Below are 26483 nucleotides of genomic sequence, written 5' to 3'. Positions count from 1 at the left end.
CCTCTGAGCAATTCCTTGAGCAGATGGCCTGGCGTGGAGAGTATGGGAGAGGAAGGACTGCGTCTGGAATACGAAGCGATGACACCTGCCGTCCAAATGGCCAGCACCAGCAGAGGTGACATCACGCTCCGCCGCGGGCCCCTCCCACTGAAGCGCAACGCGCAGGGCCACAGCAACATTCCAGAACACGCCAGAATTCGCCGAAGCAGGCCTCCCTAATATTCTCAATAGGTAGACATTTAATCCACACTGCCACAGCATTTCCATATTGGTCCAACACAATAAAGTCGCAATTGCATATTAAAATCAAATATTCATGCTGATATCGGGCACTGTCGTATGACTGCTAAAATCCAGTCGGCGGAGAGCGGCACCAAATTCAAATTAAATGCAAATAAATGCAAACGAGATCAGCCAAAAATTAATAAATAATAAACTTCTTCCTAAGCCTCAAGCTTGGTCTCGGTGCAAAACAGTGTGATCGCTTCAATATGAAAGAGAAAGTGTGTGCGTGTGTGTGCGTGTGTGATTGCGTATGTGTGCGTGTGTGTCTGTGCACGCACGTGTGTGTAAGGACATCTGACTACCTCTGTCCCTCCTGGCAATAAGTCAGCACCTGTCCCACAGAGCTCATGTATGATTCAATCAGCTAGAAGAACAAAGACATTGACACTGATAAGTGGCTCCCGTGGCGTTGACTTGATAATGTCTCCAGATTAACACCAGCAGCCACGGGCGTTCATCAGAACAAGCAGCTCCGCTACCGCTCCCCAGATAAGACATGGTCCATTAATGAGTTGAGTCCACCTCCTGCCTGGCCAGGGGGCTGCGGCAGCCTCTGCTCGTTAACAGACAGATTAACGAGTCGCTGTTGGGCCTCATCTCGCACCGCACAAGCTGCTTTGGAGTCACTTGGAAGTGCGTTTTCTTGCTTTAGACCACAAACCCCAGAATTCCCTATACCTGCCATTGTTAAAATGATTCATTGTCAGAAACTACTTATTACTTAACAAATCAGTTGCTACCACAGTCAGATGTGCTGTATTCAGAGGCCGTGTTGCACAGTGTGGGAAAAGCTGGCTATATCTCCTGCATCAACAGATGATTAAGTTCAGACAAAACCATAGATAGCCATACATATGCTTGTTTATTTCTGCATGACAGTTTTATGGCAAGACTCACCGGCACCATGTCGGCTCACAAATCATTCCTCTCTGTGGAAAACTGAGACAGATATGCACCAGGCTCTTTATACACTGCCTGGCACAGACTTCACCCAGCTCTATCTCTTTATAATGCCAATATCAGAATCTATATAGCGAGCGAGCAATTTCAACTTTTTAATGACAATGCTAATGTGGTACCATATTTGATTCCTCGACTGGTGCAAATTGCATATTGGAGCTGCGGAGTAGCACTGTTCCCATAGAAACCCCCTCTATCAAAACAGTGGGGTGCCAGTCGCTCAGTGCAACTTTGGAGAAAGACTGCAAGTGATATGGAACTGAATTAATTACATGGCTTTTAAATGGGTCATTTTACATTTTTGTTTAAACTACAGGACACTGTGTATCCTTGGAGAACCCAGTACAAAAGCTCAAAATGCAGGACACCCTAGTTGTCCATGGAACAAACCTGCTAGCCAACAGCAATCTGATCATACAACATAGCTCATCCTGTGCATATCACAATGTCAATGTCAGATGCTGTACAAAGGAATGCTTATCAATACATGCACTCTAAAAAAGATGCACTAACTGTTTCAGCAGTATTGAAATAACACCAGTATTTTAATATGCCGTGGTATATGGTATTACTGAATATCTGTCAACCCTAACGCAGGCACCTACGCTGTAGACAGCAGTCCGCCATGCTTGATATCACCATGGTTGTCTGCCGTGCTCGATATTGCAATTTGTCAATAACACACATCGAACTGTGCAACAGCAGCTCATTAAAACCTTACAGAAAAACATGCCCCTGAATAGGAAAAGGAGTGGAAAGAACAGAAAGATGTTTAGAAGTGCCCTTCTGAAGGGCCCCCTGTGCATTGCCTGCCTAGCTGAGATGCGGTAATTCAGAGCTCGCTAATGAAAGGTAAAGAGCCGTGGCTGCTCCTCTCTCCCACGAGAGGGGAAGTTTAGCAGGTTATTTAATTGCAGGACCCCGGCTGTGGTAAAAGCTATGGTCACACTGTTTCCATCTCAGAGAGGACTCCAGCAGAGCCCTCATCTGCGCTGTACCGCCCACTGGGAAACAGCCAATCAGTGTCCCTCCTGATGATATCATGGGGACTCCTGTCAATCTAAAGCCTAACCTGATGAAGAGCCATACCAAGGAACAAGCACGTATCACAGCACATATTTGCTCCCCAGTGCATTATGTGCTGCGGCTCAAACAACAATTAAAAGAAAAAGTTTACAAACAAAAAACTTGGTGAGGGTAGCAATTGCAAAAATCAACTTGCCAAACTGAGTTTCAACAGAAAAGTTGTAGTGCTTGCTTTACTTGTAATTTAAAGTTAAAGGAAAATATTGATTCAATGCATACCTTTGTCTATAAATACCGAATATCACAACAAGTAAGCATGTTAGCGGCTCCTGTTTAAAATTAAAGTTGTGTTAAGAATTATTTAAATATCACATGACTGTAGAATCATTTATAAAAAACCACCAAGTTATTTGTCACCCAATCACAAAATTTCAACACAATAACAGAACTGATTTCTGCAATGTTATCTTTGAACCTTCAGAATCATTCCCTTGAAGCACTTCCAGATGGCCTCTAGTTCACTCACCTTGAGGATATGTTCCAAATTTATCCCCCAAAGCTCTAAAACCAAAAATGAGTTCTTGACTAAACAGCCCACGGCCTGAAGGAGCTAGAGAAGACAGTAAAAAGCAGCTGCTTTGGAATGCCTCTTAAGAGTGAAGTTGGTTTGATGGAATACCCCTCTCTTTTACTGCAGATTGGCGTCGAGTGCAACATGTTTGTGTAGTGCAATTCTGGCACTGTTTCCCAACATCGGGTCCGTGACGGCACTGCAGGGCCCTGTTGCAGTGATCCATGAGGATGCAGGGAAGCGATTAATCATCGGGTGTAGGCTAACGTCGCAGCTGCCGTGGGTTCTAGCAACTACTACGCAATGCAAAAATGTCCACGGCCCTGTAACTCTGAACCCAAGCTACCTGTTCATTTGTGCCACCGAGCAAACTGAGCGCAGAAGGAGGGCAGTTACTAACTGCCCTGCTGTTGTCCAGGCTTCTCAGCCACAAGCTCTTTCACAATCATATTTTCATTTATTAAAAATCTAGCTCCTTATGTTGGACAAGCCATCTGCTGCAAGACAAGCCATATTAACTTGTGAAATATGACATTCTATATTTCGCTGGATGTAAACTACAGGATGTTGATAATATTTCAGCACAATTAAATCTGCACATTGTTAACTACTGTGTTTGGTTTAGCTGCACCATCAGTGGTTTGGTGATACGTCAGAACTGTGATGATGATTTTTTCTTTCCACTTCCAGTACAGTTCACATTGCAGGACAAGCCATATTAACTTGTGAAATATGACATTCTATATTTCACTGGATGTAAACTACAGGATGTTGATAATATTTCAGCACAATTAAATCTGCACATTGTTAACTACTGTGTTTGGTTTAGCTGCACCATCAGTGGTTTGGTGATACGTCAGAACTGTGATGATGATTTTTTCTTTCCACTTCCAGTACAATTCACATTGTAAAGATTACAGGATATCGGACAAAACCAGGTGTAAAAAAAAACATAAGCAGACCAGCCTTATCAATGTATTTATACTGTGAGCTGCCCATATATAGCCACTGCCTAATCTTCTTTCAAACTGGTTTTCTATCATCTGATAAAAGATCTTTAAATATCAATATGCAGCACCGTCTCGCATAAATTCGTAGCCAAAAGCCTTTAATCTGCAATGCTATTAAGCAACTGTGCGTCATTCTTTTCTTCTTTAAATTTGGAATCCCGACACTGCTGTGCAAATTCAGTGTGAAAACAAGAAGATGCAAAAAAAAAACAAACAAACAAAAAAAAAAAAAAAGATCTGATCAGAGCCACAACCAGATCTACTTCAAACTGTTTTTTTGCCCGCAGCTGGTTTGAGTGCTACACCGCTTTACTCACGGGCCTCATTGTTATTCCGAAGTGCGTGTTTTTAATGCTCACCGCGCCGTCGGGAGAGGCGTTATTACACTGTCACTCCCCGAAACTCAGATGTTTTATCCCTCCCCGCCCCCCCTCAAAAAAAGAGAAAAAAAGACTAGAGACACGAGAATCTCAGCGCGACCGCTCCATGTAATACATTCGAAATGAAGACGCTACTCTGTTCTGCGAGCAGCCTTCCTCAGAGAACGTACAGGAGCTATGAATAACTGCCGCAGATGAGGCAACAGTCATTTTCATGCGTTCCAGCCACAGAAAACAGCGGCATCGCAGCCTTAACCTATTCTTTCCTTTAAGAACAATAATCAGAAGTGTTCTAAGTGGCCAGCTGTGGCAGCCAGCTGCTCTGTTAATGGCCTATCACTCACTCACTCATCTCACATGCCCTGTGTAAGCCCTCTGTTACAGAGCGCTGACAATGCTGGCTTTGCAAGACGGTACACACCCAACGCCAATGTTGCCATCTTGTTTGTGAGCAGTATGTCCTAAGGAGTGAGCACTGGAAAGTGACCGTGCCCTCTGACCAAAGCATTATTAACAACACGCACCATACTCTCACTCACATACAGTATATTCCACGCACTTGTGTTTTTTGCCTGAACAAAGAAGATCATATAGTGCCATTTTGGGAAACTCTCAGTTACTCTGACAGGTCTCAGGCACATCCCGGCACTCTTCATGAAGACCTGGAGCCTTCTCTTTTGAGAAGGCGGCACTCAACCTGCTCTCGACAATCGAGCCGCATCAACATGCCGCTGTCTCCGACTGAGTGCCATTCTCACCTATGTCTCTACTCCTAACAACTTTAGACTGCAGCACTGAGACGCTGGATTCAGGAAACTCTCACAGTTTACACAAATACCTGAGGACTCTCAGGATGCCCTTCAAAACAGTACAGCTGAGCACAAGACAAAGGAGTACAATCAGTTAGATGTGCAATTTGATGCAAAATTTTCAAAGTCTCCTTCCGACATCAAGACTACCACAACTGGCATCGAAGCAACATGCCCAGCAACCATCAGCTTCCTCGAAACATTTCCAGAGAGACTCGATTCACAGGTTCCTCTGCTATACACGGGTGAGAGGAGGTCAGAAAGAGAAGGTGGAGGGACAAGACATCACAGGACAAGACAAGACAGGCATGATGACAGGGCTGCTTTCTGATTGGGCAGAGGGGGGGTGATGGAGAGTCGCGAGACGACTGCCGGAGGATCCTGTTGGCAGACAGCCCAGGACAGTGCTGTGTGAGGGATCAGGGCAAACACTACAAAGCCACTTACCAGGAACCTAACACAAGCCACAGAAATATATCCTGACTATACTGAAGGTGAAATCATGGACAGGGATGACAGGGATACTTTTGCCATTGGGAATTAAAAAAAAAAAAAAGAATAAAAACAAGACTTTAGAGATAGTTTCACCACCAAAGACCGTGTGTCACTTGTCATTGTCTATGGTTCAGATACTTATGTCATGATCTTTAATGATCTTCACAGGATCTACAGGGTTTCACAGGGCAAAACACACTAAGCAGAGCATCACTGTGTTAGCCAACCATTCACATGACAGCCCCCCCCCTTCTTCAGTGACATCAGGACACAAAATTTGCCAAATTAGGCAGAAAATAGAATCCATTTGGAAAATTACAGAGGGAAAGGAAGAAGGGAGCAATAAGGAGAGGAGGAAATCTGCTATTAGGAATATTCAATGGCAGCATCTGCCACCCGCACGTAATTCAGATAGTAGGACACAGCTGCTGTGGATGGGTGGGAGCGAGGGATGGAGAAAGACAGAAAATAAAGTGGGATGCTCATGGGTGACTGATCGCGTCTCCTTCACATGCACCTTTTTCTCTCCTGATCCTTCTGAGTCTTCTCTGAGCTCCTTTCAGGTTCCTTGTCATGCAGTTGCCATATGAAATATGGAGGACTGTTACTTTTCGAGCAGATTTGGGCTAATTCGGTTTTATTTAACATCAGCTAGTTAAGCTCCTTTACAAATCTTGAAGCGTGTTAAAATCTTTAGGTATGCCACGACCACAGATGATTACATTACCGGGTTTAATGCACAAACTGAACCAAACTGGTCTTTCGGCTTGCTTGCAGACGTGAAAGATCACAGTTACAGTGTTGCTCAAAGAACTCGCCTGCTGTCACCACACTGCGATGAGCAGACTAGTTCAGAGACAGGGAAACTGATTAATGTTGGCGCCAAGCTTATTGTCAACACAGCTATAAACCCAGTCTAAATCAGGCACGCAGGAAAAAATAAAGAACGTCTGGGAGAAAAGAGAATAAAAGAGACGAACCGTTGAAGCAGCTGCACTAAGATAGCTATCTGTCTCAGTTATGCTCAGTCCCCCTCCTTCCTCGTCAGACGCACGGGAAATGGACAGGAGCAGGGAAATCGCTGTAACGTATGCACAGTGTGACCTTTGCGTCTGATGATTATTGATTGCTGTAAGTCCAAGGCTTGAAGAGCAACGCTGTAATACATTTCTGCTACATTTAAACAGTTCTGACCAATTACCCAGACTGCCTCTGTGGCTAAAGTAACAAATTGAAACGCTAGTCAAATCTAGCGTAAGTGGGCTCAGCGGGCCACAGCCAGGAGATTTTATTAGGGGGGGGGGGGGTTAATAAAATTAGGTTGAGTGTGTATAAGGGAGAGAAAAATGGCATAGTACAAGCAAATCCTACACTTCAAGGCCTGGGCAGATGGCCTAATGAATTGGGTTATTCTTCGGCACTTAAAGTGCCAGAGCTGGAGAAGAAGGTGATTATTATCCTAGCTGAAGTAAGGGGCTCATTACGAGACGTGAGGGGCGCTGCTGTCATCCTGACCAGCCTGCCAGTTACGCACGACAGGAGATCAGGGAACACTGAGGCTAAAGGACCGCGGGGCTTCCAAGGTGATGCGGAGCGAGGATGGGCTAAATTCCCTGAGGGGACAGAGTAACGTGTGCCACTGCTTTTTGGAGGAGGAGTATAAATAGGCAGCGACGTGACTGGATGCGAGAACGTGATGAAAGGCTTTCATTTCCCAGCGGTGCTAGCATTTTAAATAGTTGACTGCAGCGCTACAACTCATAACGTCGCTAATAAAGTTCTGGTTCGTTTAGAGTTGGAAATGATGGAAAGGCATAAATTATTATCGCGGCTGAAATATATGACTATCTTATGTTAATTTCTTGCTGAAGCTTGGAACTGCAGGCTGTTCAGTTTATACAAATCAAACCCTAAACGAAACACCGCATATCCTGATGTTCATAAATACTCTCCGCAACCGAAGACAGCTCTTGGACACGTGATTATAATACAAAAGAGGCGTATAAAACAGAGAGGCACATTTTCTCAGATCAATTTCACAGACTAACATCAGACCTAAATTAGCTGGATCACCCTGATCTAATGACAATGACAGTCTATGACACTGACATTTTAAGCAAGTCTACCCAAATATGGCTAACGCTTTAGTGAGTATTTAACACCCCCAAACCTCCTCATGTAATCCTGGAGACTGAAATTTGACAAGCATTCTCATCAGTATATTTCCAGTCTATGACTGAACAGTGTATGACCACAAAAATCAGAATAGAAAAACCACAAAGCGCCCTGCAGGATTTTACAGCACCTACGGGTCATGTAAAAATAAATAAAAAATGAGCTTGTCTTATCCGGGCACGTACTAATAATTCAATGCAGTGTTCTCAGTGTGGAGGGGCTAAATATCCTTGCTGATCCTGCAGAGTTTGGCCACGGCACGGCATTAAATCAGCCCGCTATTGCTCCCATTAAGGCGTAAGCGCTACAAATAAAGACACAATTATCTGCATGTCCGTGTCTAAAACCAAGATTAAGTGCTTTTGTAAACTTTCACACGGTGTTGGTACACTGGTTACAGCATTCTCCTTGGCCACCATGACCTACAAGTGATTTGAGAGCATTGCACATTTCATAGGCCAAGAAAAATATATTTAGCGAGGCACAGGACCAAATCTAATTAACACCAACATAATGAATAACAACTAAACCTAAATACAGTCCTTGAAAAAAGTACTCAATACTACCATCAGTTTACAGAAAAAAGGCACGTTTTTAATGTGGCCTATTTTATTAAAGGACACAGATTGTGAGTTGCTGTACTGTTTACAGTGATTATACCATCTCAAAAAAATGTATATTTATTCACAATTTTCAGGCTCAGCTGGGAATATACGGTAGGCAGCGAGCATGCTCTGCCACATCACAGCCTTAGCCCAACACCTCCAGAGCAAAGAGTCTGCGTTTCTGAAGTGTACTTACAATATGTCAAAGGCAGCTGCTAATTAAGAACTCCATTCTCAGAGACATACAGAAAAAAGAATAATCGTTCCGTGTGATTCTATCAGTCGTCCTGTCAAGTCCTTTACACTGCCATGTCAGTGAAAACCGAAATATTCAGCCGAGTTCCCAAAGGAGGGATCCATACAGTCTGCAAGAGTCAGACTAGACCGGTGAAGACATTCATGTCAAAGTTACAATATAATATTTTCAGACAGCTGCAGACTGCCAGACTGACATCATTTTACTGCAGTCACAAAGCAAAAGCTTTTCCGTCTTTGCGGAAATTCTCCGACTTCACAACAAAAGATGGCACACAGTCCCCTCCCTGCGGTTTTAATTAAACCTCTGACAGGAAAATATACAACACACGGTTCCCCATTATCCATGACACATAACAAATCACTTCATTGCACAGTGTTATTGGACACAGAGAGAAGAAACTTTGGATCGCAGATCCTATTTTCCCTCGCATCCCTTGTGTCCTGTGCATGTTCACCCCATCTGTTTGTGCTCTCGGTCTGTCTGTTTCTGGGGGAGTTTTCAGAGAGATCAATGCCTAGCGGCCACAAGAGCGTCTAACGAGGGAGCCAGAATCTGCTGACTCAAAGCAGGAACTCCCGCACCACGGGCCTGCTGGGGAAACAGTGCATGGTGCATGATAACACCATGTGAAAGAGGCAGAGCGAGCCGCAGACAGAGTGGCCAAGGGGGTGAGGGGAGCAAGGCCCGGACTGCTCCTCCCCACTCCCATCTCACATGCCCTGGAGGAGAACAGGGCTCCGGGGAGGAGGCAGGGAGCTGCCATTTCAGCTGCCATTCACAACAGCATCCCGTCCTGCACCTGTACACACCAGGGCTACACATATGTACTTCCACAGCAAACATTCCAAATTGGAAGACCGTTCAATGGAGACAATGTGGTTTATTTTCTTTCAGGGGGAACCGCTACTGGTGTGCTCTATCATTTTGCCGTAAGGTTTCCTTCATATGCAACATGATGTTTACTTAGAAGATGCCCTACTGGAAATGACATCTTGGAAAAATAAGAATGTCTGAAACAGAAATCCGACGCTGCATTATCCAGTTTTGCATACTACCTTATTGAGAGACAGTGTGCGTGACTTTGAATGTTTTGAATCCTGAGCACTGAAGTAAAGCTCTTTGATTGGGATACAACCACAGCGCTCCACCTACAGCCAAGTTCACTGAATCCATGAGCCACTCTGCAATGTGGCCTGAATGAGTGACAACCCAACCCACACTGTGCTGTGTGTCCCCAATGCCGGGAAGCGATGCTCACACATGAAATACAAATGCACCGAATACATTACCAAGCCGAGGAAATAAAAATCTACAATAAATAAATAAATAAATAGGTGAGTCTCAGGTGGGCCTTCATGTGTGTGCTGGTGAAAGTGCCTGTCTCAGCAGGACAGCGGCTCATTGCTGGGGTTTCCTCCAGCTCAGCAGGCCTGCGACACAGGCCTCAGAGACCCAAACAACTCATCTCACACAACGGATCTATACTTGCATGGTGTGGTTTGGGGGAGGGATTTGCTTGGTTGGGGGAGGGGTGTCATATTTAATTTACAATTTATATTTAATGAGACGAGGAAGTTTTACAATAAAAAAATACAGTCCATACTAATATTTGTATGTGCATATAATGTGTACATACAAAAAATGATATGAAACATAAAAATTATTTTTTTTAAATGAAGCAAAACACTTTTTCTTTTGCTGAAAAAGCTTTTGACCTTATAGCGAAGCAGCAGATCAAGAAGAGTTCATTAACATTAGAAATGATGCTTGTCTTGTTAAATACCGCGATTACTGGCTTCTAATATATTAGACGAGGAAAGGCGGATTATCTTTGCCACGCCAAAAGTTTGAGTGATGTGTACAGGTCTTTCTAAAAGAGACTTTTTAGAATCACGGGAAGTTTGTAGGTCTTTAGGTCTTGCCGTCTTTAGTAGCTGAACCAGCCTTTTATCTGACTGGTGCATGAAATTGAAAGTACAGCAACTTCAAAAACTTCCAACAGCACGGGAACCCGAGTCCTGCTGACTGGTGGAAGAGTGTACTAACGGCTGGTGCCTGTTAAGAGGACCCTCGGGAATTCAGGAACACAGAAATTGGATGAGTTTGGGGAAGCTAACGGACCCGTTAAGTGTGCAGGCTGCCAAGGTGGACACTAAAAACTGAAATGTTTATTTGTCAATTAAATGGAAGATATTGCCTGGTCATGCTTCACATCTCTGAGTTAGGCTATAAACCTTGGGCCTGTAAGCACAGCAAATCCACACACGGAAGCCAGTCACTGTACCATGAATGTTTTACCCCTTCAATAATATTTTGCCAAACTGTGGAAGAATTTTGTTGGTGCACAGGCAGTATTCAACTACACAGTTCAACCACATTCCTCTCTGGCCCACTTGCTTTACATCACAAGTTTGAATGCGTGTGACTCATTATTTACTTTCAGAGGCGTGTGCATGAAACTGGGGAAATCATGATGACATCTGTATAAGTGACCCACACACAGGCTTAGCACCATTGATCTCTGAAGGAATCACTCACGTCTTAGTGTGACTAAAGACCACTGAAAAGAATGACCAACTGCCACGTCCACATAGCCGGGTGCGCTTGACCTGAAAAAGTTCTCACTCTCCCCATCCAGAGCCGTTACAATGGAGATGAATGAGAAGCCATCCAACTCCATAACAAGTCACAAACAGCTCTCGTGTTCAGCTCTTTCCAACTCCATAACAAGCCACTAAGAGCTCTCATGTTCTCCTCTGTCCAACTCCATAATGAGTCACCCACAGCTCTCAAGTTCAGCCCTGCCCATAATGATTCAAACAGAGCCAATCTGCTCAGTACTGTCATTGAAACATTTATTCCCCATCAATTCAGACCAAACAAGATCAAGTATTCTCGCATTCCATTAAGATATTTAAATATATTCCAAATTGAGACAACTGCAATCTCGCAAAATTATCTCTTGATCTAGTGAGGGTAAATAGAAAATTTTTTTTTTGTTTATCTTGTTCAATTGTTTCTTTCAACATTTCATTCTTTTTGCAATTAGGATGAGTTTATGAGAATGATGATCCACTTCTCTCCATATATTACAAATCCCCTTTGTAAAAAACCTCAGATTTCTTATGCAGACAACTCTTTTGGTAGTCTTTTTGGAGCTGACTCCCAATTTACTGTCATGCACCAATACTGAAGCGCACTGAAAACAAATTACTATCCTTTTTATGCTCTAAAATGAAAGACTAAATGTCAGAGAGAAATAATGCATGTGTCCAGTTCAGAAACACTGAGGTTTTTTGGCCAAGAAAGGCCCAAGGCAGAAGGACACACAAACTGGACTGTTTAAGGCCGGTTTTCAATGATGTGGACATGAACATGAAATAACAAATAAATAAAAAAAATTAAAAATTAAAAAGAACAAAAGCACAGAGACAAAAACAATACCTCTACAATTCCCACATAATAAGTGGACTATATTTATATATATAAATTCCTATACCAGGAAATATTACATATGTGAAAATCTTCTCACAAGAAAAACTGTCAGAACTCTAGAGGCTGAAATAAAAGACAATATCAAGATATTATCAAAACGCTAGAGAACAAGGACAAGATGATGCCACACTTCTCTCTGGGGAATTGGATAATCACCACAAAAATATCAAATACAACCAACCACAGCTTCCTGTAAATTAGGATGTTTATGAGAATAACACTTTAATGGATGTCACTTGATATGCACATATCTTAATATTGCGAAGAAAATCCCTCGGGCAATGAAAACACAATACTCCCACCCACACACAAACACTCAGACTGAGTTTAAAGCTTTGACGCAAAGGGAGTGTTCATTTTTGACATGACACAGAGAGAGAAGGGTGGTAAACCGTTGTACATGCACTGGAAGAATAAAATTGACCAAAATTCAGGTTCAAATTACTACAAGCATGTTTCAAAATCTCGCAGGTCTCATAAGATGTAAATTGTAGAAGAATTTGTGGTCTTTGCAATTGGCAAAACTAACTTTGAGAAAAGCATGACAAGACAGTGGGACTCACATATTTTTGTTTTTGTTTTTTTTGGAGGGGGGGTGCAAGGTGTGGAGCGAAGCCTTTTTATATGCAGTGGTTATTTTGGGACACAAAAAAGCAGTGTACTGATATAAGCAATGGGAGACATGCCACCACCTCTTGTTATATATTTTTGTCAATCTAGTTCAGTCTGATATTTATAACTTCAACTGCAGTGCTGCCATCAATAACAATTTGTAATGTCTAATTATCTGAAACTGCATTCACGTGTGAATGCCACTGCCATTTTGAGCGAATACAGACATCCACGGTTCTTCTCCGAAACAAGTGGTTTCGCCAGCTGCTTCTTTTCACATCACAAACTATGGCCAAACATGTATAGAGAGGAGTTGGAGGAAGACTCTTCATATGCAGGTTTGACATATAGTCAACAGGCGCCTGATCTATGGAAAGCCAAAAGGGTCAGAATTCCCCAGGCCTCCCCTGGCGTCTCACTTAAAATCTGTCATAACTAGCCATCGTTCTGCTGCCAGCTGGAGTAAATAAACAGTGTATGTGGTCCTATGAATGTGCATTTTCTGAATTAACCGTCCCATGATCCCTTTCATCTGCTTAGCAGGCTACCACAACGGAATTAACCAATTAATTAAACAAGACCTTTGTGCTAGCTAGGTAGCTATTTTTAATGTGTGTGTCTAAGGGTCCTTTTTACACTTCCTGGTTTTTTTGCCGGTGTAGCTGCCGATGGGAAGCTTCACTTCCAGTTACTGGAAAGCACCACTGTCAAAACAGCAATGTCTGAAAGTACGAACAAGAGCTTTCTCAGTGGCACTGTTAGCAATTAAAAAAACAAAAACAACCATATTTACAGTGTATTTTGAAATTGGTTTTTGAAACAGTGGAGATAACAAGGTTTAAAACTGCTGTTTTAATAATGGACAGCTGACCAAGCCAAACATACTTCTTATGATGAGCATACAGCAACATGCAGTAGCTTAAGCTAAGACATCAAAAATGTTAATTTACAACATAATGTGACATTACAAATATTTACATCAAGCTAACTGGTTAGCATCTGAAACAGTAACATATTAGCGAGTATGTAAGTTAAAAACCGTTCATTTAGTTAGCTAGAATGGCTAGATCACTAATTATAGCTAATGTTAGCTAATTACTATAGCTACACTCTTACTCATAAAAATGAATGAAAAACATTAGTATTAGCTAGCTAGTTGTTGAGCAAAAGCAGATCAATTCAACACTATTTAAAAACACAAAACAAATTGTAAAAGGAATTCATTGTTAGTGCCAGCCCGAACCCTGGGTGACATAATCTCCACATACGGCTACCAGGAAAACTCTGGAATGGATCCAAGATTGTGGGGCTGATCTTTGCACCGCAGAATGGTGCCTGAAATGAATGAGCTACCCAGCAGCCCGTCAAGTCATTTTAAAACTGTTATATCAACCCATTACAATCACAATATGCATTGCAGATCAACCCTAATTACCCTAAGTACCTATCATAATGGAATTTCCTCCTGGAAAATGCTGAACTACTATCATGGCAGCATGACACGTACCTGGTATAATTATCATTTTGAAAATTAATGAGAAATCTCAGACTGTATTACATAAACAATCATTTATTTGATTTTGCATTTGCATGCCTAAAAACTGTGGCTTATGTCTTTATACAGTTAATTCTAATATGAAGCCTATTTCCAGCCATTGGCTCTTTTCAGTTACTGGCCCAGGCTCTGGCGCAGTCCGGCCTGGCCTAAAGCAACTGTCTTTTGCCTGGCATCCCTGCTAATGCCATCTGACTGCTAAAACTCATCCAGGACTCTGCAGCCCGACTGGTCTTTTCTGCCCAGCTCGAGCAAGCACCCTCATGTCCCTCCGTTCACAGACAATCACAGCTTGTGTCCACTTCAAACACCTGGTACTACACTGAGGCCTCAACCGCACTACTTCACTTGCAGTCCTATTTCTCCCCACAGAACGGCCTGTGTCCTCCAGCTCGCTGGACTGCTGCTCACCTGCATGCCCCTTCCTGACGCTCCCTGAAGTCAGCCTGCTCGTTCTCGGCCTCGCCCCCTGGTGGCGGGATGAGATACCTTCCCCAGTGGAGACGGCTGTCACTCACCATCTCGCCTCAACTTCTCTAGATCCACCCCAGCACCTGTGTTCATGCAACTGAAACCAGCTCTAACCTGCCAGTTTCAATAAACCATCTGATCCTTTTTCGCAGCAGTTAGCCAGAAGTGGAGTCATATACATTTTGTGCATTTTTGACTGCTTAAGAGCACTTGCACATGTTTAAGTACAGGTAATACTATACTTTGTAATACTAATACTATACTTTGTTTATTTGCCGTTAGCTTTCCTTACAGCTAAATGCGCAGTAAATTGGATAAGGGCAGCCACCAAATAAATAATAATTTGAGATAATCTAAAGAAGACTTATTGGCAGCTGTGCACTGCTAAAGAGGCCTCATTTTAAATTATGGAGACCATCAATGCGTAACAGAAATTAGCTCCAAGGTCCCAGGTGTGCACATATCCAACAACAGAACTTTACAACGTCAATGTGATTATACAGCAATCACATTTCAAAGGCAAGTGTTGGTGTACACAGACAATGGTGTAATTTACACACTGCATATTACAGAATCCAATATTTTTGTGTTCTAAGATAATATGCTATGCTGCTTGTTCAGGTTGGATTCACTTAAGTGTTTGAATGTGCTCACATATGATGTAAAATCTCTAGAGCATGTTGTGCATTTTTGCACAGGTTGGGCCTAGCCCACTCTTCACGGTTTCACTCATGGACAGATTAACTCTTGATATCTTTCAACTGTATTTTATTATTACTGAACCTGACTGTGTGCCTTTCATGGAAGCCCAATGCAATTCACCTGGGGTAATATGAAAGTAGGTTATCCATTACCCATTGTATCCTGCATGTCTGACTCTCCCTTTCTTTTCCTGATGCATCCATCAGTTCTCCACATCAGTGTGTTTTCATTCAATTGATTATACAACCCAAAAAGATGATATGAACAAAGAGATACCTGAATGCTGAGGAGACTCAGTGTACCATATAATGATCCCATGCTGGGTCAGAGCACCAATGATAGCACTGGATCAGTGCACTCTCTAAGTCTCGCTCGCATCATTCTCAAAGTAAAAAAAATCTGATCACATAAACGCACCAAGATAGTGAAAGGTGTTGAGCAGGCAACTTCAGAATGTGCTTAAAAATCCTTGGTAAAAATGTCAAATATGACTATTTTGCATGTTTCCTACTTTCTGTAAAAATGAAAAAAATAGTGAAACTGCGCTCATCCTCAACTAACCCTAAAGTGAGCTAAGGAGAGCTGAAGTGAGCTAAGGAGAGCTGAAGTGAGCTAAGGAAAGCTGAAGTGAGTCAGGGAACGAGTGACTGAAAAGAAGAGTGAAATGCAGCCGATGACCCGACTGACTTTGCTGGGCATATTGACGAATATGAGCCTCAGATGGGGACGGCCAAGTCTAGTGGCCTTGAATGGTCATATAATAATACTGCTCTGGTGTAGCTGTAACACAGGCCATGATTTACACTGGTCAAGTACTGCAACAAACGGACATAATTTACATTGTGATGGTCTGCTCTTCATGAACACACCTCCATATTGAACGCTAGTATCCATGGATCAAATCTCCAACGAGGAACAAAAAAGGGACGTATAAGCTGTATGGCTGATGATTTCAACTTGGAGGGGAAAAGAAAATCATAACACGCCGGCTCAAACAGGAATAAAGATTTTACTGCCATTGATTCGATTTTTATTACACGCCTTTTGCGAAGGTAGCAGAGGAACGGAGCGAATGCGTCTCGGTGCCATTACGTTTTCTCATTATACAGCTGATGACAGGAGAGAAAAGAAATGTGGCACTTGTGCGCAAAACAAAACAGCGGCGACGATAAGGAAGATCAATCACGGCTCTGCAGCGGGAGAGCGAAACCCCGGCCTTATCGCGCAGGGCGATAGAAACGGCCGGGGGAGGCGGCTTCAGAGAAACGCAAAGACGGGGAAACGACACGGCGGCCGTTCGCTTCGCCGATAATCTCCCGGAACCCACGGGAAGGAGACGCTCGACCGGCGGCCCGGGAGCCGCGTTTCCCTTCGCTGCTTCAATCCGGCACGGAACGCGACGCATCACGCTCCGGAGCTTTCTTGAGTAGAATATATGGCGGCTTACTGATCTGAATAAAGAGGGGTTAATATGACCCACATGCAGGGAGGAGAGGTATCCCGATTGTGTCCCAGCCTGCGTTTCTCTCCTTCGTATCGCTCCGCTATCTTTTCACCTACTGTGTCCAGACCTTGAGGCTCGGCGTACGGTGCGCGGCTCCCCGCCCCGGGTGATCAATCACCGGCAGGAAATCGAAGGCGAAGAAGAATCACGGCGTGACCTTTAAACTTAAAACAATTGGAGGCAGGCAAACACCATGAATCACCTCCTCTGCGAACGATAAAGCACTTTCATATGGTGCCGTTACACGCGTAGATCATAGAAGTTCATACGCTGGGCAAAACATCGCCAAAATGCCAAGGCTGAACAAGCTAGACTACAAATGGCAAAAGGAAAATGCGACTTCCAACTTTAGTTGCTCTAGCTTCATCTGCAGATCTGAAGAAGCGGATAATAAAAAGAGAACCTATCACGCACATAAATCCGTCAGTGAATCCATCATCTACAATTTATCGCATAAATATGATGTGCGGATGAGTTTAGGCCCACCTAATGGCATTGCTTGTAAGTAAAACACTTTCAAGACAAATCAAATTAACATGACATTTTCTACAGTATAATTTAAATTAAATTATCTTAGCCAATGTTCTGTGGAGATTGCTCACACAGTGAGTGAAGCAGCTTCATACCACAGTAATCAAAACTCAGTGAGCCATTGCAGCCTGCTGGAAGCTTTGTAACAGTGCTCATTACTGAAATATTAATGCACTGTCCCTCGAACACTTTAACCAAAGGTTCTTCAAAATAAGAGAATGTTACAAAGCAGGACAATATTACATCATACAAAGTAGGGATGTGAAGGACACACATTACTGACCATCAACTAGTTGCAGTCTAAAACAGAGTAATCGTTTTTTTACCGCTTGAGGTAAGAGACCGCTAATAAAAACATGCCACTATTTTAATCAGTGCGATTAAAAACATTAAAAGTAAAAAAATAGGCATTGCTATATTTTTTACAGAATGATTGTATTCTGCTTCGTTCACAGCACAGATTAACACATGACCCTATACTTCAATGAAGTGGCACGTTATAGTCACATAAGACCTAGCGTAGTTAGTGCTGTCCACACAGATTGTTCTCACAACGTTGGCGGACTTGGAATGGTACAGAGAGAGTTTCTCTACGTTCAAGTCGAGTGATGTTTTGTTTTTTTTCAACAGTACATCACACAGGAGTATATTCAGGCTCAGCAAATGCCAGTAGGTCCCAAAACTCTTCACCATACAGTAGGCTTTCGTCATTTTACCAATTAAATGTGTTGTGGTTTCAGCTGGACAGCTGTCACACTGATGAGGTCTCAGTACAGAGTTGGGTGCTTGTTTGTTGTGATCCCTTGTGCTTGGATATTCGGTTCTAAGGTGGATTAACATCATAGTTGTTGACGTGTAATATGCAAATTTGGCAGCACATACTTACATTCTTACATACAGTGTTTTCATTGAGCTTTTCAAAATCATTCCACACGCGGCACTCTGCAAGCAGGCCATCTTTTCAACTGACGGTAAGTGACGTTAAAGTGAATGACGACAAGCCCCGCCCACCACCTCAATTACCCATTTAGAACAGTAGCCTAGGTAACATTAGTGATCTTTTGTACTATTTTTGTACTACATTCAATGTGCATGCTGTGACAGACAATCGACAAATTGAGAAATTGTACACACCCCACGTGTAAAGAGAAAAACCGTAGGATGACTGTGAGATGAAGTTCTCCTACCTGGTAAACATGGTAGGCGTTAGCAGCTCGTCCTCGCAGGAAGACAGACGGGATCCACACATTGATGAGGGCGCGATGGGCACTGAGCAATGACACAATCGCACAGAGCGGTCAACTCGCACACGAGCTTCACTCATTAAAAAGCAACTTCTTTACTTACGCACAAACAGCAATGAACTGGGTTTCAATAGGTTATTATTCCATCAAAGACCATAAAAAGACTCAAGAGATGTGAGGGTTTCTTTTAGTCTTTCCACTTTGTGATTCATGAGAAAAAAAACTCTTCAGTCACGTTCTGACTTCATATCTGCTCATCAGTGTAGCTGAGTGCTCTATCAATGCTGAACGGAGCACAAACAAATGGCAGACGTCACAATGTAAACACTCTGTAATTCCTGTGATGGACAGAATTCATTTGCACACATTAGACACATTCATGATATAAAGTGGCAGGAATTAAGTGTCTACTGTTGGGATCTGCACCATGTGGTCCAGAAGGACATACTGCCAAATTTACAAACATCCAGACAACAGAATAGAACCTTTAGGTAGAGTCATCATTTGCATTAATGCCAAAACATATATTGGTGGGGGCATTACATTAATCTTTGTAGTTGAAAGCCACCAATTACAGGAATAAACATAGAGGCACAGAGCAGATGAAATAAAAAGAAAAGGCGTGAAAGATCATGACCTCCATATACAGTAACACAGAATGTGGAGATTTCATTCCATCGCAATTTTCACATGCATCAATCATAACGTATTAGAAGCTAATTGATCATATAAGCCATCTGACTGTGGGCCAGGCACACAGCCACACAGCTCAAAGACAGCATCGCCAGCCCACACACATCTCAGATGTTACAGAGGGAAGAGGCTTACGTCTCAAAATCCGATAAACTGGGGTCATCAGAAGTCTGGCTCAAGTCGCCCGGTACCTTAAACACAAAAATGGAGAAATGACAAACTGCTCACCCTCAGAACACTTTCAGCAACAACATGCCAGTCATGGCACACTCAAAGTTCTGAGTGTAATTATTGGCACCCTTCATAAAGATAACTAAAACAAAGACTAAAACAACACAGTTCATGAGATACACTGAATGCTCAAACAATGTAAAAATGTTTTTCTATGCTAGTATAATTGTTCAAATTTTTAACAAATAGCAATTTCATTTCCCAAAAAGATAGGTGTCAAAATGACTGGCACCCCTGTTTTCAAGGATAAAGACACTGAGGGGTCTTCAATAATGTTTAATGAGAGTAACTGGGTTTCAATATGTTATGTCATTCATTATATACTTTTGTGGTTATCTTTATCAAGGGTGCCAATAATTCTGGAACTTACTATATTTCTCACCTTGGTGTCAGAATAATACTACTGGCTATTTTTCTTCTGATTAATGTACATGACCCTTGACCTTTCATTTCAGAGTCAGAGCGACACAGTCACAGCTCTACATTCACTAAGAGTGAGACAGAGCGACACAGTCACAGCTCTACATTTACTAAGAGTGAGACAGAGCGACACAGTCACAGCTCTACATTCACTAAGAGTGAGACAGAGCGACACAGTCAGTCTCACATTCACGAAGAAACAGAGCGACACAGTCACAGCTCTACATTCACTAAGAGTGAGACAGAGCGACACAGTCACAGCTCTACATTCACTAAGAGTGAGTCAGAGCGACACAGTCACAGCTCTACATTCACTAAAAGTGAGACAGAGCAACACAGTCAGTCTCACATTCACTAAGAGACAGAGCGACACAGTCACAGTCCAGCACTCCAGACAGAGACAGACAGACAGACAACCACATTGACCTCATTGAGATGCCAGGCACATCCCCCTTTAAGCCCACAAACATACTGATAAACAACTCTCAAAACAAAGCAAGGAGAAAGGGAAGGACACCTCTTTCGGATTTAAGCGTCCCACAAACTAAACGCAGCGCGTCCTGCAACCTGGGGCTCTGGCTGAGGTCGGCTTAAAGGCCCGTGTCAAGGTGAACCATGCCACAGAGTTACAGAGTCACTAGACCTGCATCACTGCAGAAACAAATCACATTCCAGTAGTTTTTTTTCCCCAAGCAATGATTATCAATAAATAAAACATCTGTAAATATGCCCACAGGGAGCACTGGCACATCATTAGAGGCAATGAAGGGATTGGAAGCCAATTAATGTTTTGTAACCGCTGGCAAGGTAATGACAGCGATGACAGCGATACACCAAGGACCTCAGGACTCAGACTCTCAGATGGGACCACAGCGTGTAAGAGCTAGCAGAGGGAATCCAGGGACAAATGAAATTTCTGAGGCCATTGGCAAGTGTATATCAGGCAGATAAAGAGGGATGGTCTGAGGCACATCCAAGAAACTCAACAGTTTACATCCATGGCACTTCAACTGTGATTTGGAATGTCTAATGGAAGCCCAATAATTTTCGGGGAATTTAGGAAGAACAATCGAAATAAAAACAGCACTGGGGAAATCATTTTTTCCCCAAACAGATTTCGTAAAAGATGCCACCTGTTTCTTTCTTCTGTTCTTTAAATCTGGCCCTTCCAACCGTAATCCTCGGTCTAGCGTGTGCGAGTGTGTGTGTGTCTGTGTGTGCTTGTGCACATATCTGTGTGAGTGAATATATGTGCGTGTGCTTGTGCGTGTGTGTGTGTGCTTGTGCGTGTGTGTGTGCTTGTGCGTGTGTGCGTGCTTGTGCATGTGTGTGTGCTTGTGCGTGCGAGTGTGCTTGTGCGTGTGTGTGTGCTTGTGCGTGTGTGCGTGTGTGTGTGCTTGTGCGTGTGTGTGTGCTTGTGCGTGTGTGTGTGCTTGTGCGTGTGTGTGTGCTTGTGCGTGTGTGTGTGCTTGTGCGTGCGAGTGTGTTGCTCCATATCCCTCGGTGGAAGCACACTTATGGGGGTCCTGCTTCATAGGCTCCTATCTGCTCTCAGCAGCAGCTGTGTAATATCAAGGTCTCCTTCCTCCAGTGACGGGCCTGGAGGAGTCTGGCATGGCCGGCCAAATTTAATGCAGCTAACCGACCTGCTGGATCAGAGCACATCAAGGAGGCCGCATGCAACAGCCGATACCGGCGCCGCCCGACACCAAGGGGGAGCAGTCCAACAGATCGGAGGGAGACAGGGATAAGGGCTTCAATTCCTCACCTTAGGCTACGCATCAATCTAATTCATTTACTGCGGAGTGGCCGGTCTTCCCCACAGTGCACAAACAAGGCTTGACGGATGGAGAAACAGGCAGGTGAGAAAAAGGGCAATGTCTCGTCAGGCACCGGAGAGACGGTGCGAATGAATTAACAGCGCCGGGACCCTGGCACAAACAGGGCCTTATTGAGCTGTGAACGGCTCTACAATGGGACAGGGAGGCCGGGCCTGGGCAGGGGGAAGCCTGCAAAGCAGAGATAGGAGGACAGGAGCCTGAGGGGCGTGCGTTAATGTGTGCGTGTGTGTGTGTGTGTGTGTTTGTGCGTGTGTGGGAGTGAATGTGTGAGTGTGTGTGTGTGGGTGTGGGTGTGAGAGTGCGTGCATATTTGTGTGGGTGTGGGTGTGAGAGTGCGTGCATGTTTGTGTGGGTGTGAGCGTGTATGTGTGTGTGTGCGTGTGTGTGAGAGAGAGTGCGTGCATGTTGGTGTGGGTGTGAGCGTGTATGTGTGTGTGTGTGAGTGTGTGTGTGTGTGTGTGTACCGCAAATGTGTGTGTGACGGGGATCACTCACCGGGCCCCGCAGGTCGATCAGCTCCTGCCTCATCTGGCTGATCAGATGGTCTTTGGACATCAGCGAGCGGTAGAGTCGCTCATTAAACTCTATCAGCTCCCCATGCATTTCAGCCACCTGAAAAGGAAAAGACAGTGTTCCACATCGGTCACACGTCCACATAGGCACACAGCCAACCTTCAGCACCTCACTAATGTACACAAGAAACCTTCAGCACCCCACTAATGTACACAACAAACATTCAGCACCTTGCTAATGTACACAACCACCCTTCAGCCCCTAGTTTCAGTGGTCTGCACTATGCCCCTTCCCGGGTGTACCATAAAATGCTTCAGATTCACACACAAAAATGACTTCATGATATGTAATATCATTTAAACTCATAATTTAAAAAATATTTTAAACCTATTGCATATTTCTAACTGCATTCATGCAATTGTCTTATGTTCTACTGAAGCACATCAGTTATTGAGTGGAAGTGATGGACACAGCATCCCAAGTTAGCGCTTGACATTAGAGGTTGGGGAAGGAGGGATTCCTCGGTTAAGAAGCAGCCGACAGAGCTGGGGCTGATTCCTGCCAAGCTAACTGTCAGTCGTCATCAAGCTTGGGAGAGAGGAAGTCCGTCAAAGGGACTGCGACAAGTCACAGCCAATAAAGGAAGCAGCCAGCCTGACAGCTGTTGCAAACATTAATTTGTTTATGAAAATAGAGTCAATGCATATTTACGGAGCTGACATTTCATTTGACAGCTGAATTGTTTAGCTCTGATGTGTTTGTCGCCACCGAAGTCCTCCCAGAAGCTCTCACAAAGACTGGTTCCCGCAATGTAAATATCTGCCCACTCTGCATTACAAACAGGCCCATGTGCTGGCAGGCTGGAAACAAGTCAAATCAGGAGTGCTTAACACTACTTCAGCCACCTTCTTCAACGGCCCATTGTTTGCTTTTGCACGGAAAAGTGAAGTGCACACACTCACAGCCACGCATGTACATTACATATGATCGAAGAAAACGAACAGTTCAGTATGCCTTGATTTACATGCAGCTTCATAATGCTAATCAGAGTTTATTTCTGTACGGCAGCAACAGCGCTTCTGTTCTAGTTTTATTCCAGGGGTCAACCGAAGGTAAATCGTCCTACGCCTTGAGGCAAGGGGGACGTGTGGCTCAAACCGCACTCTGACAGCTGGATCTGGGGGGGGGGCGGCGGGGGCTGTGCACAGCAGAGGCCCGCGGACGCCCGGGTCATCCTGCTGAGGGGCGGGGGCAAGGGGCACCGCATTTCATCTGAGACCGTGAAGAGAGGGTCAGGCCAGCTTTAAACGCTGTATCCCACTGAAGTGCTTCCACCTTTCCCCAGAGCAAAGGCCACTCTAAACAGCCAGCTTCAAAACAAGCACAGAGGGCTTCGTGTCACTGCGAATGCTGTTGCTCTGGTTCTGTTTGCCGGGTGCCAGAATATTTCTTGTTTTTCCATAAATGAAAGAAATAAGAAAAAGTCCAGATGTCTTGTAGGTTTCTATGTTATACATACAGAATATATATACACTCACCGGCCACTTTATCAGGTACACCTGTTCAACTGCTCAACGCAAATATCTAATCAGCCAATCACGTGGCATCAACTTAATGCATTTAGGAATGTAGACATGGTCAAGACGATCTGCTGAAGTTCAAACCAAGCATCAGAATGGGGAAGAAAGGTGATTTACGTGACTTTGAACGTGGTATGGTTGTTGGTGCCAGACGGGCTGGTTTGAGTATTTCAGAAACTGCTGATCTACTGGGATTTTCACACACAACCATCTCTAGGCTTTACAGAGAATGGTCCGAAAAAGAGAAAATATCCAGTGAGCAGCAGTTCTCTGGGCGAAAATGCATTGTTGATGGCAGCGGTTAGAGGAGAATAAATCAATTACACTTACAATTAGCACATCAGTGTGTAGTGAAGTATGAAGCAATAATCCTTTGTAAAATGAACAATTTAAATTGCTATTATTTTATCTATATAAATTACCATGGTTTTAAAACTATTTTGCAAAATGATGGAAAAGTATGGAAGCCATTTTATTCCTTAAAACAAATCATCGTGAACCTCTCGGACTAATCATGCCAGATGAACACATTAACTAGCTTCTAAAGCAACACTAATATGAAGTGAGCACTAACTGAATTAAACATAATGAAAAGCCATTCGTATTAATTAAGAAAAATGTGTGACTTTGTGCTAGGCGACGCAGTACTTTCAGTGACTTTTCATTAACTTCTTTTGACTCAAAGGGACGTAAAACTTTTATGTGCTGTGCTAATGTAGTGACAGACTCACACACCGTGTAATAAAACAAAAATGATCGAGAGTGCAGCGCGACTTGCAAAAAAAATAAAAACTTGTATTCGTTTATTCATTACAAGTGCATCAAAGCAGCATGTGCTGAAACATAGTATTATCAGAGCACTTTCTGGCGTGGTCGAAAGCTTCAGTGCAGCCGTGATGAATAGACATGTAAGGTTTCTTTGCATGTAAAAAGGCGCATGTGAGAGCAGTCTAGCGTGCTTAGAGCCAATTCTTCAGTTGCACAATAAAGACCTTTAAACACCCATTACTCTCCCCATTTAGTCAAGTACAGCATCCTCGGTGAAAAGAATGCTTATCAGTATGGATCTGGTGGCTCTACACATCCAGGCACCTTCAGGGAACAGCCTTTGCTCTTTGTTTAAAGATTATACCCATACCCATGTATAATTACAAATAAATTTAAATATAAATGAATGACCTTGGGGTGGAGTGCCCCTTTAATTTGTTTACCTAAAGAGTACACCTTTAATGGAACCGGATCAGAAAAACAACCTTAATTCATGAATAATGCATATGACCTGTTGGGCTCCGATTTTTATATCTGCTCCCTCATTAAACAAACATGTTTCTATAATTTAATTATATTCGTGGGGATGGGAGGGATTAATTGTGTCACATCTCCATGGCAACTGTGAGAAATAAATTAAAAAGGGGAAGAAAATCAGCAAAGAATGTGAACACAGAAAAAGTGAACGTGGTTAAAGTATTCGGACAAACTTTCCTGTATCTTCACACATGGCCACTGAGGACCCATGATGCCACAACGGGCAACAGGCCCCATTTGGGCGGCACAAAGCAGAATCACAAAGCACCAGCACAGTTAAGGCCACACTGCTATTACGGAAGCGGAACAGGTGAGAGCTGTGCCCCTGCTACTTGCTTATTTAGCAACCGCACCAATAAGCAGGTAGTCATCTATTGACTGGAGGTGTGGACTGATGTAAAGACTCATGCCTCAGTAGTATTTTAATGACCTTCACAAGCCACCAAGAAAAGGCTGAGTGACACAAGCCAGCAAGAAAAGGCTGAGAGACTACATTTCCACACTACACCAACAATATAACACACGCTCCCATCAGAGCACGGTAATTACTATGTTTGTCCTACAATCGATTGTCATCAATGCCATATTTACAAAGGAAATACATTTGAAAACATGCTTTCAAACAGGTCAAAGAGACAGCACAGAATGACAGCATCACACGACAGTTGATAAATCAGCTTATTCATTGCTCAGATGTCAAAGTACAGCAGCAGAGACGATATTCAGGTACGGCATGAATAAGAAGAGCGATAAAAGTGTCACATCCTCATGAATGTGATACGATCACCCTGCTCAAGTGGAACTGACATGTTTTCCATACAGTAAATAGAATGATGCAAGACAAATAATTTTACTCCTACCCAGATAGAAGAGATCACAGAATGTTTGAGGGTAGGGATCTTGCCTATGCCTGTTTTTAAATCATCCACAATGTCTGTCACATCCTTACATGTTTTCATGGTTGGGGTAGTTCTGTTAATCGGTTGTACCATTTCTGTTAACTGAATCTGCGTTCAGGCGTGAAACTCAAACTGCAGTGCAGCATGTAGTTGAGAATTATCTTGGGTCTGTTCATAATCTCCAAATTTCTTCAAATGTCTTCCAATTCAGAGGCATGTCTATCAGAATGAGATGGTGCTCTGAGGCAACTGTAACACAATAAAGACCTGATACATTAATTACATAGCCATGAAGGCAGACAGGGTTCACTG

General features: G+C 43.4%; 1 protein-coding gene across 2 annotated transcripts in view; it reads right to left on the bottom strand.

Annotated features, from left to right (window-relative positions):
- snx29 (sorting nexin 29) overlaps positions 1-26483 on the bottom strand; it is a 135855-nt gene that overhangs the window by 33163 nt on the left and 76209 nt on the right. For both annotated transcript variants that reach the window (XM_064322802.1, XM_064322803.1), the window contains 3 exons: positions 22370-22486; positions 19518-19573; positions 18633-18714 (listed from right to left, as the gene is read on the bottom strand). In XM_064322802.1, the coding sequence (XP_064178872.1) occupies positions 18633-18714; positions 19518-19573; positions 22370-22486 (255 nt within the window). The remainder of the gene's footprint in view (positions 1-18632; positions 18715-19517; positions 19574-22369; positions 22487-26483) is intronic.

This window comes from Anguilla rostrata, chromosome 2 (assembly GCF_018555375.3).
Source record: "Anguilla rostrata isolate EN2019 chromosome 2, ASM1855537v3, whole genome shotgun sequence".
Classification (NCBI taxonomy): Eukaryota; Metazoa; Chordata; class Actinopteri; order Anguilliformes; family Anguillidae; genus Anguilla; species Anguilla rostrata.
The sequence above is the reverse complement of the archived record's forward strand: the minus strand, read 5'-3'. Positions and strand labels throughout refer to the sequence as shown.